This window comes from Pseudoliparis swirei, chromosome 11 (assembly GCF_029220125.1).
Source record: "Pseudoliparis swirei isolate HS2019 ecotype Mariana Trench chromosome 11, NWPU_hadal_v1, whole genome shotgun sequence".
NCBI lineage: Eukaryota > Metazoa > Chordata > Actinopteri > Perciformes > Liparidae > Pseudoliparis > Pseudoliparis swirei.
The window spans coordinates 450,748-463,113 of NC_079398.1; the positions used below are offsets into that span (position 1 = coordinate 450,748).

The 12,366-nt window shown below is 40.3% G+C and overlaps 2 protein-coding genes across 2 annotated transcripts; both read right to left on the reverse strand.

Moving 5' to 3' along the window:
* Positions 1-2,264: 2,264 nt before the first annotated feature.
* On the reverse strand, positions 2,265-3,500 carry atp5if1b (ATP synthase inhibitory factor subunit 1b). The gene is made up of 3 exons (XM_056426867.1): positions 3,389-3,500; positions 2,746-2,858; positions 2,265-2,568 (listed from the first exon to the last, which is right to left on the reverse strand). The coding sequence occupies exons 1-3, from the start codon at positions 3,455-3,457 to the stop codon at positions 2,427-2,429; spliced, it is 324 nt and encodes a 107-aa protein (XP_056282842.1). The 5' UTR covers positions 3,458-3,500; the 3' UTR covers positions 2,265-2,426.
* Positions 3,501-6,365: 2,865 nt separating this feature from the next.
* zmpste24 (zinc metallopeptidase, STE24 homolog) lies at positions 6,366-11,555 on the reverse strand. Its single transcript, XM_056426866.1, has 9 exons — positions 11,165-11,555; positions 10,630-10,776; positions 10,139-10,342; positions 9,459-9,611; positions 9,171-9,312; positions 8,853-9,028; positions 8,186-8,287; positions 7,913-8,056; positions 6,366-7,812 (listed from the first exon to the last, which is right to left on the reverse strand). Exons 1-9 carry the CDS (start codon positions 11,270-11,272, stop codon positions 7,588-7,590), a joined length of 1,401 nt encoding a protein of 466 aa, XP_056282841.1. The 5' UTR covers positions 11,273-11,555; the 3' UTR covers positions 6,366-7,587.
* Positions 11,556-12,366: the final 811 nt, after the last annotated feature.

The window sequence follows — 12,366 nt, forward strand, 5'->3', positions numbered from 1 at the left end:
TACTGCTTGCCAATATAGGGCTAAAAATACATACTCAAATGGGCTTTTGCTTAATTGAGGAAAAGACATGTTACTTTATAACTTGCTTGTGTTTGGTCATGTATTTAGAGATAATGCACACTAGAGGAAACAAAAATGTCAGGACATTTACAAAGTCCTGGAAACAACTGGATATTAAAACGTTGAAATCTTTGAGTGTGCATGTAGAGCTCATGCACACTGATTTATTTATTTCGGAAAGCCAGTGTACGCAACCTGTGTGCTTCCATGAAAGATTACCAATCAAGCTAAGTGAGCAACTAATTCAGGGCCCTCGGTCCCATATTCACTGTGCAAGTTTGTGGTCTTTTAATTATATTGACATGTGACTATATGCATAACGAAAGCAGAATCTAATCCAAAATTAAACAACCCCATGAACACAAAAATCATTTAAATTTAGTATTTCTTTGGCAACGTCGACACAGGCATATTCCTAAATACTTCATTATTTATTTACCTATGTTTACTAGTGCTGTGAAAAATAACGCGTTAACTCAGTTAATTCAATTACAGGTTTAACTTCGTTTGTTTTTTTTACGCATTTAACGCATGCGCAGAATGAGCTTCCAATCCGTCTGTTGTTGGTCGTCTCTACAGCAGCATGTCATTCTGTCTCTAGTGTCGCGTTAACATGACTCCGATCTCCGTCTCGCGCACCCCAGAGCTCGGATGCCGGCGTGTGCGCGCACATCGGGACGAAAAAAAAGTCACTTGCAAAATGAGCTTCCAATACACCACTTCAATCTGAACTCTGTCCGCTCTCATGCAGACGGTCTGTTCATCGGTAATGATCCTTCCGCAGGTTCAACTCCGGAAACCTTGTGACGACTTTTACTTCCTGTAGATCAGGGTCTCAACACGTCGATCGCGACCTGCCAGTCGATCGCGGCGTAGTGTTGGTAGATCGCATGACATTAAAAAGATTGGCCCGCCCCCTGACATGTTCTCTATAGCACGTCTTTGTTCTTTTATTACGCGTTGCGTTAACACTTATCGATCTCCGTCTCGCTCGCCACAGAGCTCCGTGCGCGCGCATCGGGACCGAGCAAAAAAAAAGTCACTTATCAATCTGTCCACCTGTCCGTGTCCGGGCCGGTGAGGTTTCAGCTTTGCAGCGGTGTCCCCGCCGTCCCTTTCATCACGGCCCAGTTCATGAAGAAAACCCACACAGTCAGTTTGCCTCAGCAGCTGCTAGAGGAAGACTAGAGGCCTTTAGATTGTATCATGGTGGAGTTAATGGTTGACAAACAAGAGAAAAATGTTCTGTTTAACCCTCCTGTTACCTTTACATTTACTAACATAATTTACCCTCGGGGTCAATTTGACCCCAGCAATTAAAACCTCCAGAAAATTATTAGAATTAATATTGCTTCCCAAGTTTAAGTGTGAGGTACTTTATGTTTGTTTGTTGACTACCTAAATAGCCCTTCAAATAAATAAAAAAGTTGATATTTCTGATATGTTTGACACAGTGAAAAACAGCCTGGGGTCAAATTGACCCCAAAGAACACCGACATTAAACATTGAAAGGGGTCAAATGGACCCGAAAGGTAACAGGAGGGTTAAACATTCTGTTTAGGATGAATATGTATTAATGTTCCATATGGAAGAAAACTGCTAAATAACTGCTGAGTTGCAGCACCATTGTATAGAAGAATGTATAAATGTATATATCCGTCTTTTGTCATAAATCTCTATGTTCTCACAAAATATACCGAGAATATCGGTAATATGTGATTAATCATGATTAATCCACATAAACCTGTGATTAACCTGATTAAAAAAGTTAATCGTTTCACAGCCCTAATGTTTACACATGTTTTATACCTCATCATAACTCATGATTAATCACTCAATCAGTAAATTACATTTATTCAACAGCCCATAACATTAAATATTTAAAATTAATTAATTTTCAGGTAAAAGAATGGTAGTTTTCCATAATTAATTGTAAAAACAAGCAATTTACTCGAATTGGATTTTCTATTTATCTAATTATCACAGCACTAAAAGATAGAACTTTCAATGCCATTTACATTACAAATGTATTTCTCCATCACACAAAGAAATAAAATTGGTGAAGTTGTTGCCATGTGAGGCATCACAAATAACCATTTGTTTTGACTTTAGTGTTTTGCATGCAAAAAACATCACCGACCACACCTACAAAAATAGGAAAAGACTTGAAGGAGTTGTAGAACTTGATTCACAGGACACCATAATAACTCTATGAACAGTTTTAATAACTCTCAAGCATTTACAGAACAATTTCCTTTACATTGATGTCCGTCGAGGTGATACAATGCATGCAGCTGAGTAAGTATTGGAGGTGTCTGGTTGGATTGGTGAGAATACTGATTCTGGTTTCCTTAGGAGGGTTTTACTCAGTCGTCGTGCTTCAACTTCCTGATTTTTCCCTTGTGGCGGTCGATCTCACGTTGCATACGTTCAATCTCCTTTTTGTGGTGATCGATTTCCTCCTGGTGATGCTGCTTCAATGCATCCAGCTGCTCCCGCTCCTTACGCCTTGTGTGCAGATAGTGGGTGAGAGCGGAGCATAAGAATAAAGAGTGAGAAAAGAGTGGGAGGAAACGAAGTATGGACAAAGATAAATTAGGACAGTATGGTAAGATCCTAATTTTTAAAAAGGACACTTATATGGTTAGTCCACATTTGTTTGCTGTAAAAGAAAGAAAGGCATACTTAAAGTACATCTCCTCCTCAGCCGCCTGCTTCTTCCCCATGGCCCCACCGGCCTCTCTGATGGACCCTCCACCGCCACCACCTTTTCCTGCACCTTTTCCCAGCTCACCTAGCTGACACAGGGCGGGGGAAAGTTTAACATAGAAACAAATACTCTGTTGAGAATATGGTTAAGAGACAGTGGCTATTCCGGTAGAAGCAGTTGGACCAGATGAAAATGACCCGATTCTGAAGGTCAGTAGGTCAACAGGATTCATTGTTTGCGAAGTGATAATTGAGGCATTTGGAACGGACCAGAAACGTTTAGATGTTTTAGTGTCATTGTTACAGAGAACAAAACAAATACATTGAACTGGATTCCTTTCCCAAGCCATTTTAAACACGCAACTACAGGAGTTATATTTAGCCACAACTTGCTGCGATTTAAACGAATCCTTTGTAATTGAGAGCATTGTTGTATATCGGTCCCTAAATTGCATTACGACAAAAGTATTCTGAACTACAATCAGTCCCCAGCTGTGGTCTACCTACTTGTGAGGAAAGCTTTATGTTAGCTAAAACTATTAGGCTAACGCTAATTCACTTGAAATGATTCTCACACAGCAGTATAACACTCAAATTGTGTTTCAAGGACGTGTTTTACCTGGTCGGATGACTTTCTCAGCTGTGAGGTGACAAAACTCCGAACCGTCGGCCTCAGAAATCTCGCCATGTTTGATACTCACATGTGAAAACACTTGTGACAGGGGATTGTGTCCTTGTCCTCAAAATACGCCACAGGACGGCGCCATTATTAGCCAGACAGGGGCGACGACTCCAGCATTAAGTTGGTCTGATGGGAAATTGAAAGAAATAACGATTTATAAACATTACCCAACACTACGCAAATAAATATGATTTAAATAGAAGTAACACTGAGTTGAATATAGGGGGAGGAATAACACAGTGTCCCTTTTTCGTAATGGTATGGTCTCAAACGTTTCTACGTGATTTCGCACGTCCTCTATGCAGGTGATGTCATCACGTTAATTTCTGGCGTTTCAAAAAAAGAGTTATTAAAATGTCAATTTTTACCAAATATTACCATAAATAGATCTGTATTTTTTATGTTTTCTTGAATCGATCAATATCATAAAACTATTGAATGATGACTCGTCGGACTCATTTCCGCCGAAGACGACGACGACGACAGGGAATACGGACTGCATAGAATGGTGCGACCCCGGAACTGCCTCCAGATCAACTCAGGTAAAAACCAAAGAACTGGTGGTGGACTAAACACTCTCTCCCGGAACCAGTGAACTTCCAGGGAATGGACATTGATATTGTAACATCGTATAAGTACCTGAGTGTTCACTTGAACAATAAACTGGACTGGTCTGACCACACATGCACTATAAAAAGGGACAGAGCAGACTCATTCTGCTGAGGAAACAGGTCTTCAGGAGTGCTACCTTCTTTGACTCAGTGGTGGCATCAGCCATCTTCTATGCAGTGGTCTTCTGGAGCAGCAGCATGTCCACAGCTGACAGGATAAGACTGAAAGAACTGGTCAAGAAGGCCAGCAGTGTGCCGGGGTGTCCAGTGGATACGGTGGAGGTGGTGGGAGACAGGAGGATGATGGCTAAGATATCATCCCTGATGGACAACACCTCCCACCTCATGCAGGACAATCTGGCAGCTCTGTACACCTCCTTCAGACAGCGGCTGCTTCACCCCCCGTGTGTGAAGGAGAGCAACCGCAGGTCCTTCCTGCTGCTGTCAGGCTGCACAACCAGCTGAGCTCCCAGTAGACCACAAAACACTTAAACCTGTGCAATATTAATATCAATAGTATACACTGTGGAAATAGCCATATTTATTCTGCCTGTGTATATATTATAGTATATATTATTCAGTTACCGTATTGTTCATGTTTTATATACCGTTTACTGCCTATTGTTATATTTGATCTCATGTCTTGTGTGCACTACTTTGCTGCTGTAAACCTGTACATTTCCCCAAAGCGGGACTAAGAAAGGATTATCTTATTTTATCTCATCTCATCATCAAACATGAAATTCTACTTTGTTCCTGTAAGTCAACAATGCATTGTTCCTTTTGTCCACATTACGATTTAAATAACGATCACAGACCATTTGTTTTCAATTCTTCATTATATTTCTCATAACATTTTACAGGCTTTTTAAGATTTCTTTGTTATCATTTCATATTCAAATAAAGTTGTGGGGACATAATACAAATCCAGAAAGAAAAGGAAAAACCTTGGATTTTTGTTTATATCTTAAGCTTTGTGGCAAAAACAGTTACATATTAGAAAGCTACAATGAATCCATGAATCATAATTTCAGTTCCCAGACCGAGTGCTCAATGAATTCTACGAAATACTACATTTCTGTCCACAAGTAATGCATTCATTAAAAAGTATAAGAGACTGATTATGCTGGCATGATTACTGAAAACTCATCAAGCCGTAGGCCTATTACTGAAAACTAAGACCTAAAGGATGTAGCCATGCTGTGTCATGTTTAGGAACACACACTTACTTTAACCTTTTCACAACTATTATTAAAAATAAATAATTAAAGTTTATTAGTGTTCAGAATCTCACATAGAAATATTTAAATTTTTCAGATTTTATGTATAAAGAGAAGTAAAAAAACAAACACATAAAAATAAAGAAATAAAAACAATACCATTGTAATAAAACTATAAATAAAGCATGGAGAAATCATTTTCCATAAAGGAAAGAAATACGGTCAGGCCATCTATCTGTGACATAGTTGCACCACTTTTGCCATTGCTTAAGAAATGTTTCCATTCTATGGTTAACATGAGCTGTAATCTGCTCCATTCCGTAGATTTCTGTTACAATGTCTCTCCATGATGTAATTGTAGGACTCTGGTAATAACCATTTTCTGGTAATAGTCTTTTTACTGGCCACCAGCATTGCATTTATCAAGTGTCTGTCACCTTTCAGCCAACTTTGAGGTGTATTTCCAAGGTACAGAATCTTAAAGTCCAAAGGAATGTCCTTGCGAAAGATGTCCTGTAAAGCATTGTGTACCGCCTTCCAAAAGTTTTTATTGATGGGACAGTCCCAGAAGATGTGGTAATGGTTTGCGCTTTGGTGTCCACACTTTCTCCAGCAAACAGGAATATTATCGCTATAATGAGATGTCTGAGATGGTGCACGAAATATCTTATACAATTTTTCCAGTTAAACTCTCGCCAGCTCATTGAACTGGTACATTTCCATTCCCATAATAATGTCCATTCTTTCTCAGAAATATCTATCCCAGATTCCTTTTCCCATTTTGCTTTAATGTATGCTGTTGAATGAGTTTTAAGATCTAGAAAGCGTTATATGGCTGACATTGCCCCTTTACTGCAATCTGACATATGCTCTTTTAAACAATTCTATGAGACTGGAGTTTGCCTCCGTTACCTTTTTAACATTTTCATTGACAAAATGCCGCAACTGTAAGTATCTAAAGAAGTAATGTTTCTCTAACAGATAATTTTCTTGAATCATTTCAAAACTATACAGTATGTTTCCATTTTCACAACTTTTTCAATAATTTATAATGAAATACAAATAGATCCATCACCAATAAGGAACGCTTTGAAGGATTTTATTGAACGCATTAAAGAGAGAATGCAGTTCACTCGCTGAACAAACCAAACACTGGCTTCTGTGGTGAAAGGAACCTCGTGGACCCCCTTCCCCAAGTCCCCTGTCAATACCTTGCTCGCCAGGTAACTCTGGGCTCACCAGAAACCAAGAGAAGAAACTAAAACACAGCATAAACTAAAAACTTCAAACCACAGTCAACAGTTTTCACAATTCACATCATACGCCATTACTCAAACTCGCTTAAGTTACATATGTACAGGTATGGTTGGAACATTTTCGGCAAACATATGCTTTAGAAAAAATAAAACAAGTTCCCTGCAGTGCATGTAAAAACAAATGATGTCTAAACTAAATTCAAATGAAATATTCTGCACTGCTCTGTTCATAATGCGTCCATCGTCTGAACAAAAACAGATAAACAGAGGCACTCACATTTGTTTCACCATGACTAAGTATCTGCATAGTTCCTTTGCAAAATTGAGAATTTGAGTTGATGACTAGATTAAGATTTTTAGTCTTGAGCTCGCCTGGAGATACTTCTAAAGAAGCAACAGTTGCACTTGAGACAAATCCAATTCCGGCTTGTGCATTTGCAAAAGCATTGGCTTGAGTGTTTGTTTTCATGTCTTTTTGTTTTTCAAATCCACAATAAATAAAAACTCAAGAATACTGTAGGATTGACCACGTTAAAAAAACGGATGAGTCTCACAGTTGGATGTCTTATTCACATCACAACAGAAACACATAATTATATGTTAAATTTCAGGTTTTTAAATGAAAGTCTTTTTTTTCTTTTTCTAAAAAGGAAGCGTAAACAAATTGGACAGATAATAGAATAAATTCAGAAACTAAACCTTCAGGTCAATCTGCTGAATGCAACCTGTGCTCCAACAATAGTTCTTGCTAAACACGCATTGCCCAAATGTATTGCGCTTAGCAAGTGCATATTCTGTGTCTCTGTAGAAAGAGTGCAGACTTAAGATATTGTTTAGGCTGGTTTGTGCTGATATGTTTTGGTTTTGTTTAAAACAAAGGTTCCAAGGGAACAAATCAGAAAGTAGGGCAAGTAAAGAACTGACTAAAACAAGATTGGGTGGGGTGGTCAGAAAGGTAGAAAAAGACCAGGGTGCCTCACAGGGCAGAGGAGCGGTCTGCGGAAGCACTTTGGAGGAGGCAGCAGTCGGCCCTCCCCCTTCCAGCCCCGTCAGTCCTGCTTGATGCTGCCCAGGGCTCTGAGGCGCTCCAGGAGGGGAGGGTGGGAATAGTGCCACATGGAGAACAACCAGTCAGCCACGGGGAAGCCCAGGTTGTCTTTGTTGAGCTTGATGAGGGCAGAGCAGAGCTCGGAGGCTTTGCCCATGCCGCGGGCAAAAGCATCCGCCTGGAACTCGAACCTGCGACTCAGGACTGTCAGACAGAAGGACAGGACCTGCAAAGAAAAAAGATATACAAATACAAATTGGCACGGATGTTATAGAGGAAATTATATATAATTAGCTCTCAGCTATGTTTATGAATCCCACACTCACCTCATTGTACGGGGAGAAGATGAACTGGAAGATAATCATCAAGCCTATTAATGTGGGTTGGCTGTCATTGAAGCCAAAAGCTACAAACAGCTCCTTGCGTCCAATCAGAAGAGCAAACAGGGAGAAGCACAAGAAGGAATTCATCTGCAGAAACAACAGAGTAAGCGGATGTTATCAGCATGTCAACTGACACCTAAACTGTCGGCGTTTGATCATGTGTAATCGGGCCAACTTGTAATTTTGATGCCGACACCGAGGAAGAAAACGTGTCACCTGACTGATGACTATATTCTTGACCATGTGGCCGAGCTTCCAGTGGCCAAGCTCATGACCCAGGACAGCAAGGATCTCCGAGTTGTTGCATCCCTTCTTGTTCTGTAAAGGTCAATGTAAGGGAACCACTGTTGAATTACACAGCCAGACAATCAGACGACTGTCAGGTCACAGGTGTCCCTGAAACAGGCCGAATGAACTTTAATAGTTATATGTGCTGTTGATTCAGTGTTGATGATAAATGTAGTTGATTAATTAATTCCTTAGTGTGCTCATTAGACAGAAAAAGCAGGACGGAGATGAAGTTGGATGCAAGGAAGAACTACAGGCTGCTACTTCTGATTGGATTTGTAGTCTCCACCTCTGGGTAGCCAGGCGTTGCTCTAGACAGCGCTCAGAATGAGCACTTCCAAACCAGTCGTACGTTCCAAAAACCGAACGTTCTTGTTCTTGTTGCTTGCATTGCCAATTAGCTATGTTTCCTTCAGAAAGAAATGGCATCTTACTCAAAATGTTGCCATGTCAAGAAACTATGAGACCATTATTGGATGGAGAAGTCCAAAGTGACAATCCATGTTGATTACTTTGCGTGCTGTTTTACAAAAAATACTATATACTGGTTTGTAAGAGTGCAATAAGAACTGAATAAACTTCATGAGCATGTAACCTTGGGCTTGGCTTTTGATTCGTCGGATGTATCCTCGCTCTTTGGCTGCTCGGGTTGTGGCTCTCCAGACTTGTTGAGAGGAGAGTAGTCCTCCAGCAGAGTGTCAAAAAGTACAATGCGTTTGTTCTTGAAGAACCCATAGAAGTATGCGTTGCTGTGCGACGAGCGCTTAGAACCTGGATATAGAACAAAACGTTTTAGTTAAGACAACCTGCAGAAATATTTTACGCATAAAAAAAATAAAAAAAAGACAACAAGTTGTTAAATGAAAAGAACAGGAAATGTTTATGATTTCACAGGTTTGGAGTCTTACTTTACCTTCAACCACATACACCTTAGTAAGGGGGAAGCTTATACTCTTGGACATATCTTCAATGTCTGTCTTCAGCTCTCCTTCTGGCAAAGGAGCAAACTTGTCAAAGAGAGGAGCAATGTAGTCAGCATAGATTGTGACAAGCACCTGAGGACACAGGAGAAGACAGACGTTGACAGGCTTCTAGTACAAAACGACCAGCCAAAGTGCAGTTCCAGAGTCACGCAAAGATGCCTTTTCAACAAGTTATCCTATTGGTTAACAGAAGAACACTCGTTGCACAGAGCACTAACCAGAGAAACAGCCAGGGTGAAGAGCCAGGCGTAGATGAAAAAGTAGTCTCCACCTATCTTGATGATGTAGAGGAGCAGCGATGTGACAGGCAGCAGGATACACTGGGTCACAATAAACTTCTTGACAGTGTCCTTGACGAAGAACCCCAATGTCTGAGAAGAGTGCAAAACATTCATTTAGAAAGGCAATGGTGAAAGATATGTGTGTGCATTTGAATGCCTGACTAATAATGGTCTGGGTCATAAACTGGTGATATTTTAGGTATAAAACAACCACACTGGACTTAAAATGTGGCTGTATAAGAGTGTTTTGTTTTGTTCCAGGAGAAAGCTGCTGTGGTTTGCTTGAATTCATATTAGTTACAATATTTTAATCACGATGAGAAGCTTTCAGTCAAAGATAATGAGGTCCTGTTGCATTAGTTCATCTTTGCTGTCCATCTGCATGCATTTCATGTTTCCAATTGTTGTTTTGCCAAAATACACAACCTCCATTGCAGCTTTAGAAGAGGATGCTAGTGTGAGACATCTCAAAATCATGTTGGATCCATGTAGGCTAAAATACATTATGGTGGGCAAGCTGATCACAGCTGCTGTTCTCCCCGAGGAAGGACCGACAAATATTTAACAGCCGATTTCCGGCCTAAAGAGCATGTATGCTGTGCAGTCTGTCAGTGTACCTGCTGGTTAAAGCCGTGCTTCTCCTCTATGATAAATGTGTTGTACACACTCCAGGGAAGTCCAGTGAAGGCACTGAACAGGGTGGCAAGCGTCAGAAACACGAGCGACTGGGTGATCTCGTACTCTGAACCCAATCCCGTGCGAATCATCACAGAACCAGCAGCATCCCACAGAAATGGGATTCCACCCAGGAGCAGGATCAACTGAAATGTTTTAAGGATAGCATAAGCCCATTACATCGAAGATTTAACACATTGCATTCATATAAATAATGAAAATTGTTCAACTGGATATACATGGTGACCTAAACAATAGAGCTTTCACTTCAACAATCTGAGTACTCTGTGCCATTCTATGTCCATTTGAAGTGACATAAGTTACACACACACTTTTTGACACTCACAGCTGACGTATATCAACACATCCTCGCTAACTATTGTGAAAGCACAAGTCAAGTGATGGATGGCTTTTAAATGACTAGTTGTCTTACCGTCCCCTCAGTCTCAGAATAGAGTCCAGACCAAAAGCTGAAGTTGCTTTTATCCAGCTGATACAGACGCGACTTCTCAAATGTTTCGGAATCCATGATCTTCAAGAGTTCCTGTGGCACTTGTGTTGTTGATCTGTATGTCCTCCTCTGTGAAGGGGGAAGAGATCAGCACCAATGTTACATACACATCAGTTCATTAGAGAACTTTGTTAGGCGGAAATGTAATACATTGTCATAGTTTGACAAAGTGAAAAGACATTTGAAAACACTGCTGACCCATTCGTAACCTTGAAACTATACTGATCGTATCTATACACAGTATATTTGCACAGGTGTTTGTTATATAAAGGCTGTGAAACAACTAGCTAGATAGGTAAACAAATAATGTTGTATTAACTTATAGTACCCTTAAATGTGCAAAAACATTTAAAAAGCATCAGTTTCAGCTACCTAACATTAGCTTCTGTATGAAATTAATGAGATTGAGTGTCTTTTACCCTCAAAGTAACTTTGAGCCGGATGCTGTCAAACTTACCTGTCTGTAAGAAAGGTATGCTTCCCATAGATACACCGTCCACGAAAATCCCAAAACAGCATAAAAGATCTGCTTCTCCACCGGCAGGTCAAATATACCTTCAACCATCTTTGCTCTGTTTGTGGTCTGTTGTTGGAGCTTGGCTGACGAGCTCGCGCGCTAAACGTGGTGTTCACGTCACCTAGCAGAACTGGTAGTTTTAGGCTAGCGGCTATTTATCTCCCACTCTCCACACAAACGGACACACAACACGTTACAGTTGAATAAAGGAAACAGTTTCCACGTTCAATCTACAGATACCGACTAATAATGCGAACTGCGAGATCCATACAGCCAGTTTACAGGCTTTTACAGCTAATATCGTTCCATTCATGCGAGATGGGAACCTGACTGCGAGGTGTGGCAACAAATTCTACCCCCGGAAAACGACGACGATAACTTTGGTTCCGCCACTGAGTTTAATTGTAGTTACACATTTGTCGGTTAATCACGAGCGTTAATATGAACTCATACGAGAAGATACACAACACACATTTTAGTTTGATACATGGTTGACTCTTACGTTCGGTTTTAACTCAAACATTCAAAGTCGGTATACATTGCTAAAGGTCAAAAATCAAAGAGTTGTCGAATACTTTTCAGTTGCTAAACTTCACTTGGTTAACTAAGAGTGAGCCAGCGAACGAACATATGGAGAGTTGTCAAGATAGCGACACTTGTTCGGCACCCCCTGGCTTATTAGTTAAATGTATTTTGTCGTTTCCAAGTGGCACTTTATGAAATTGTACATGTACAATTGTTGAATAAAGAAATAAAAACACAAAAAACTAGAACGGGCACTCCGTAGAGCGCATACCTTCGCATATCACAAGATTGGGCATTGAATTATGAACATTTTGGCATTAGTTGCATGCCAATTGGATAAAAATTGACCGTGCTATGGTAAAAAGAAGATTTTTACCTTTTCATGACCTTGACCTTTGACCCGATCGATCCCAAAATCTAATCAAATGAGCCCCGGATAATAACCAATCATCCCACCAAAGTGCATGAGATTCGGTTTAATACTTTTTTAGTTATGCGAGTAACACGCATACAAATAAATAAATAAATACAGGCGAAGACGCTGCCAAGCTGAGTAGGTGGAGCCACAATTCCTGGGAACACCCATTGTTGTTAAGACAGGTCAGCTGCCGTTTAGG

Coding starts and splice junctions, on each gene's coding strand:
- atp5if1b (XM_056426867.1), bottom strand. CDS start 3,457: ATGGCGAGATTTCTGAGGCCGACGGTTCGGAGTTTTGTCACCTCACAG. Junction 2,859..3,388: donor TGAGAAAGTCATCCGACCAG/GTAAAACACGTC, acceptor GCCCTGTGTCAG/CTAGGTGAGCTGGGAAAAGG. Junction 2,569..2,745: donor GAGGAGGAGATGTACTTTAA/GTATGCCTTTCT, acceptor TCTGCACACAAG/GCGTAAGGAGCGGGAGCAGC.
- zmpste24 (XM_056426866.1), bottom strand. CDS start 11,272: ATGGTTGAAGGTATATTTGACCTGCCGGTGGAGAAGCAGATCTTTTAT. Junction 10,777..11,164: donor CATACCTTTCTTACAGACAG/GTAAGTTTGACA, acceptor CCCCCTTCACAG/AGGAGGACATACAGATCAAC. Junction 8,288..8,852: donor AATCAAAAGCCAAGCCCAAG/GTTACATGCTCA, acceptor TGACCTTTACAG/AACAAGAAGGGATGCAACAA.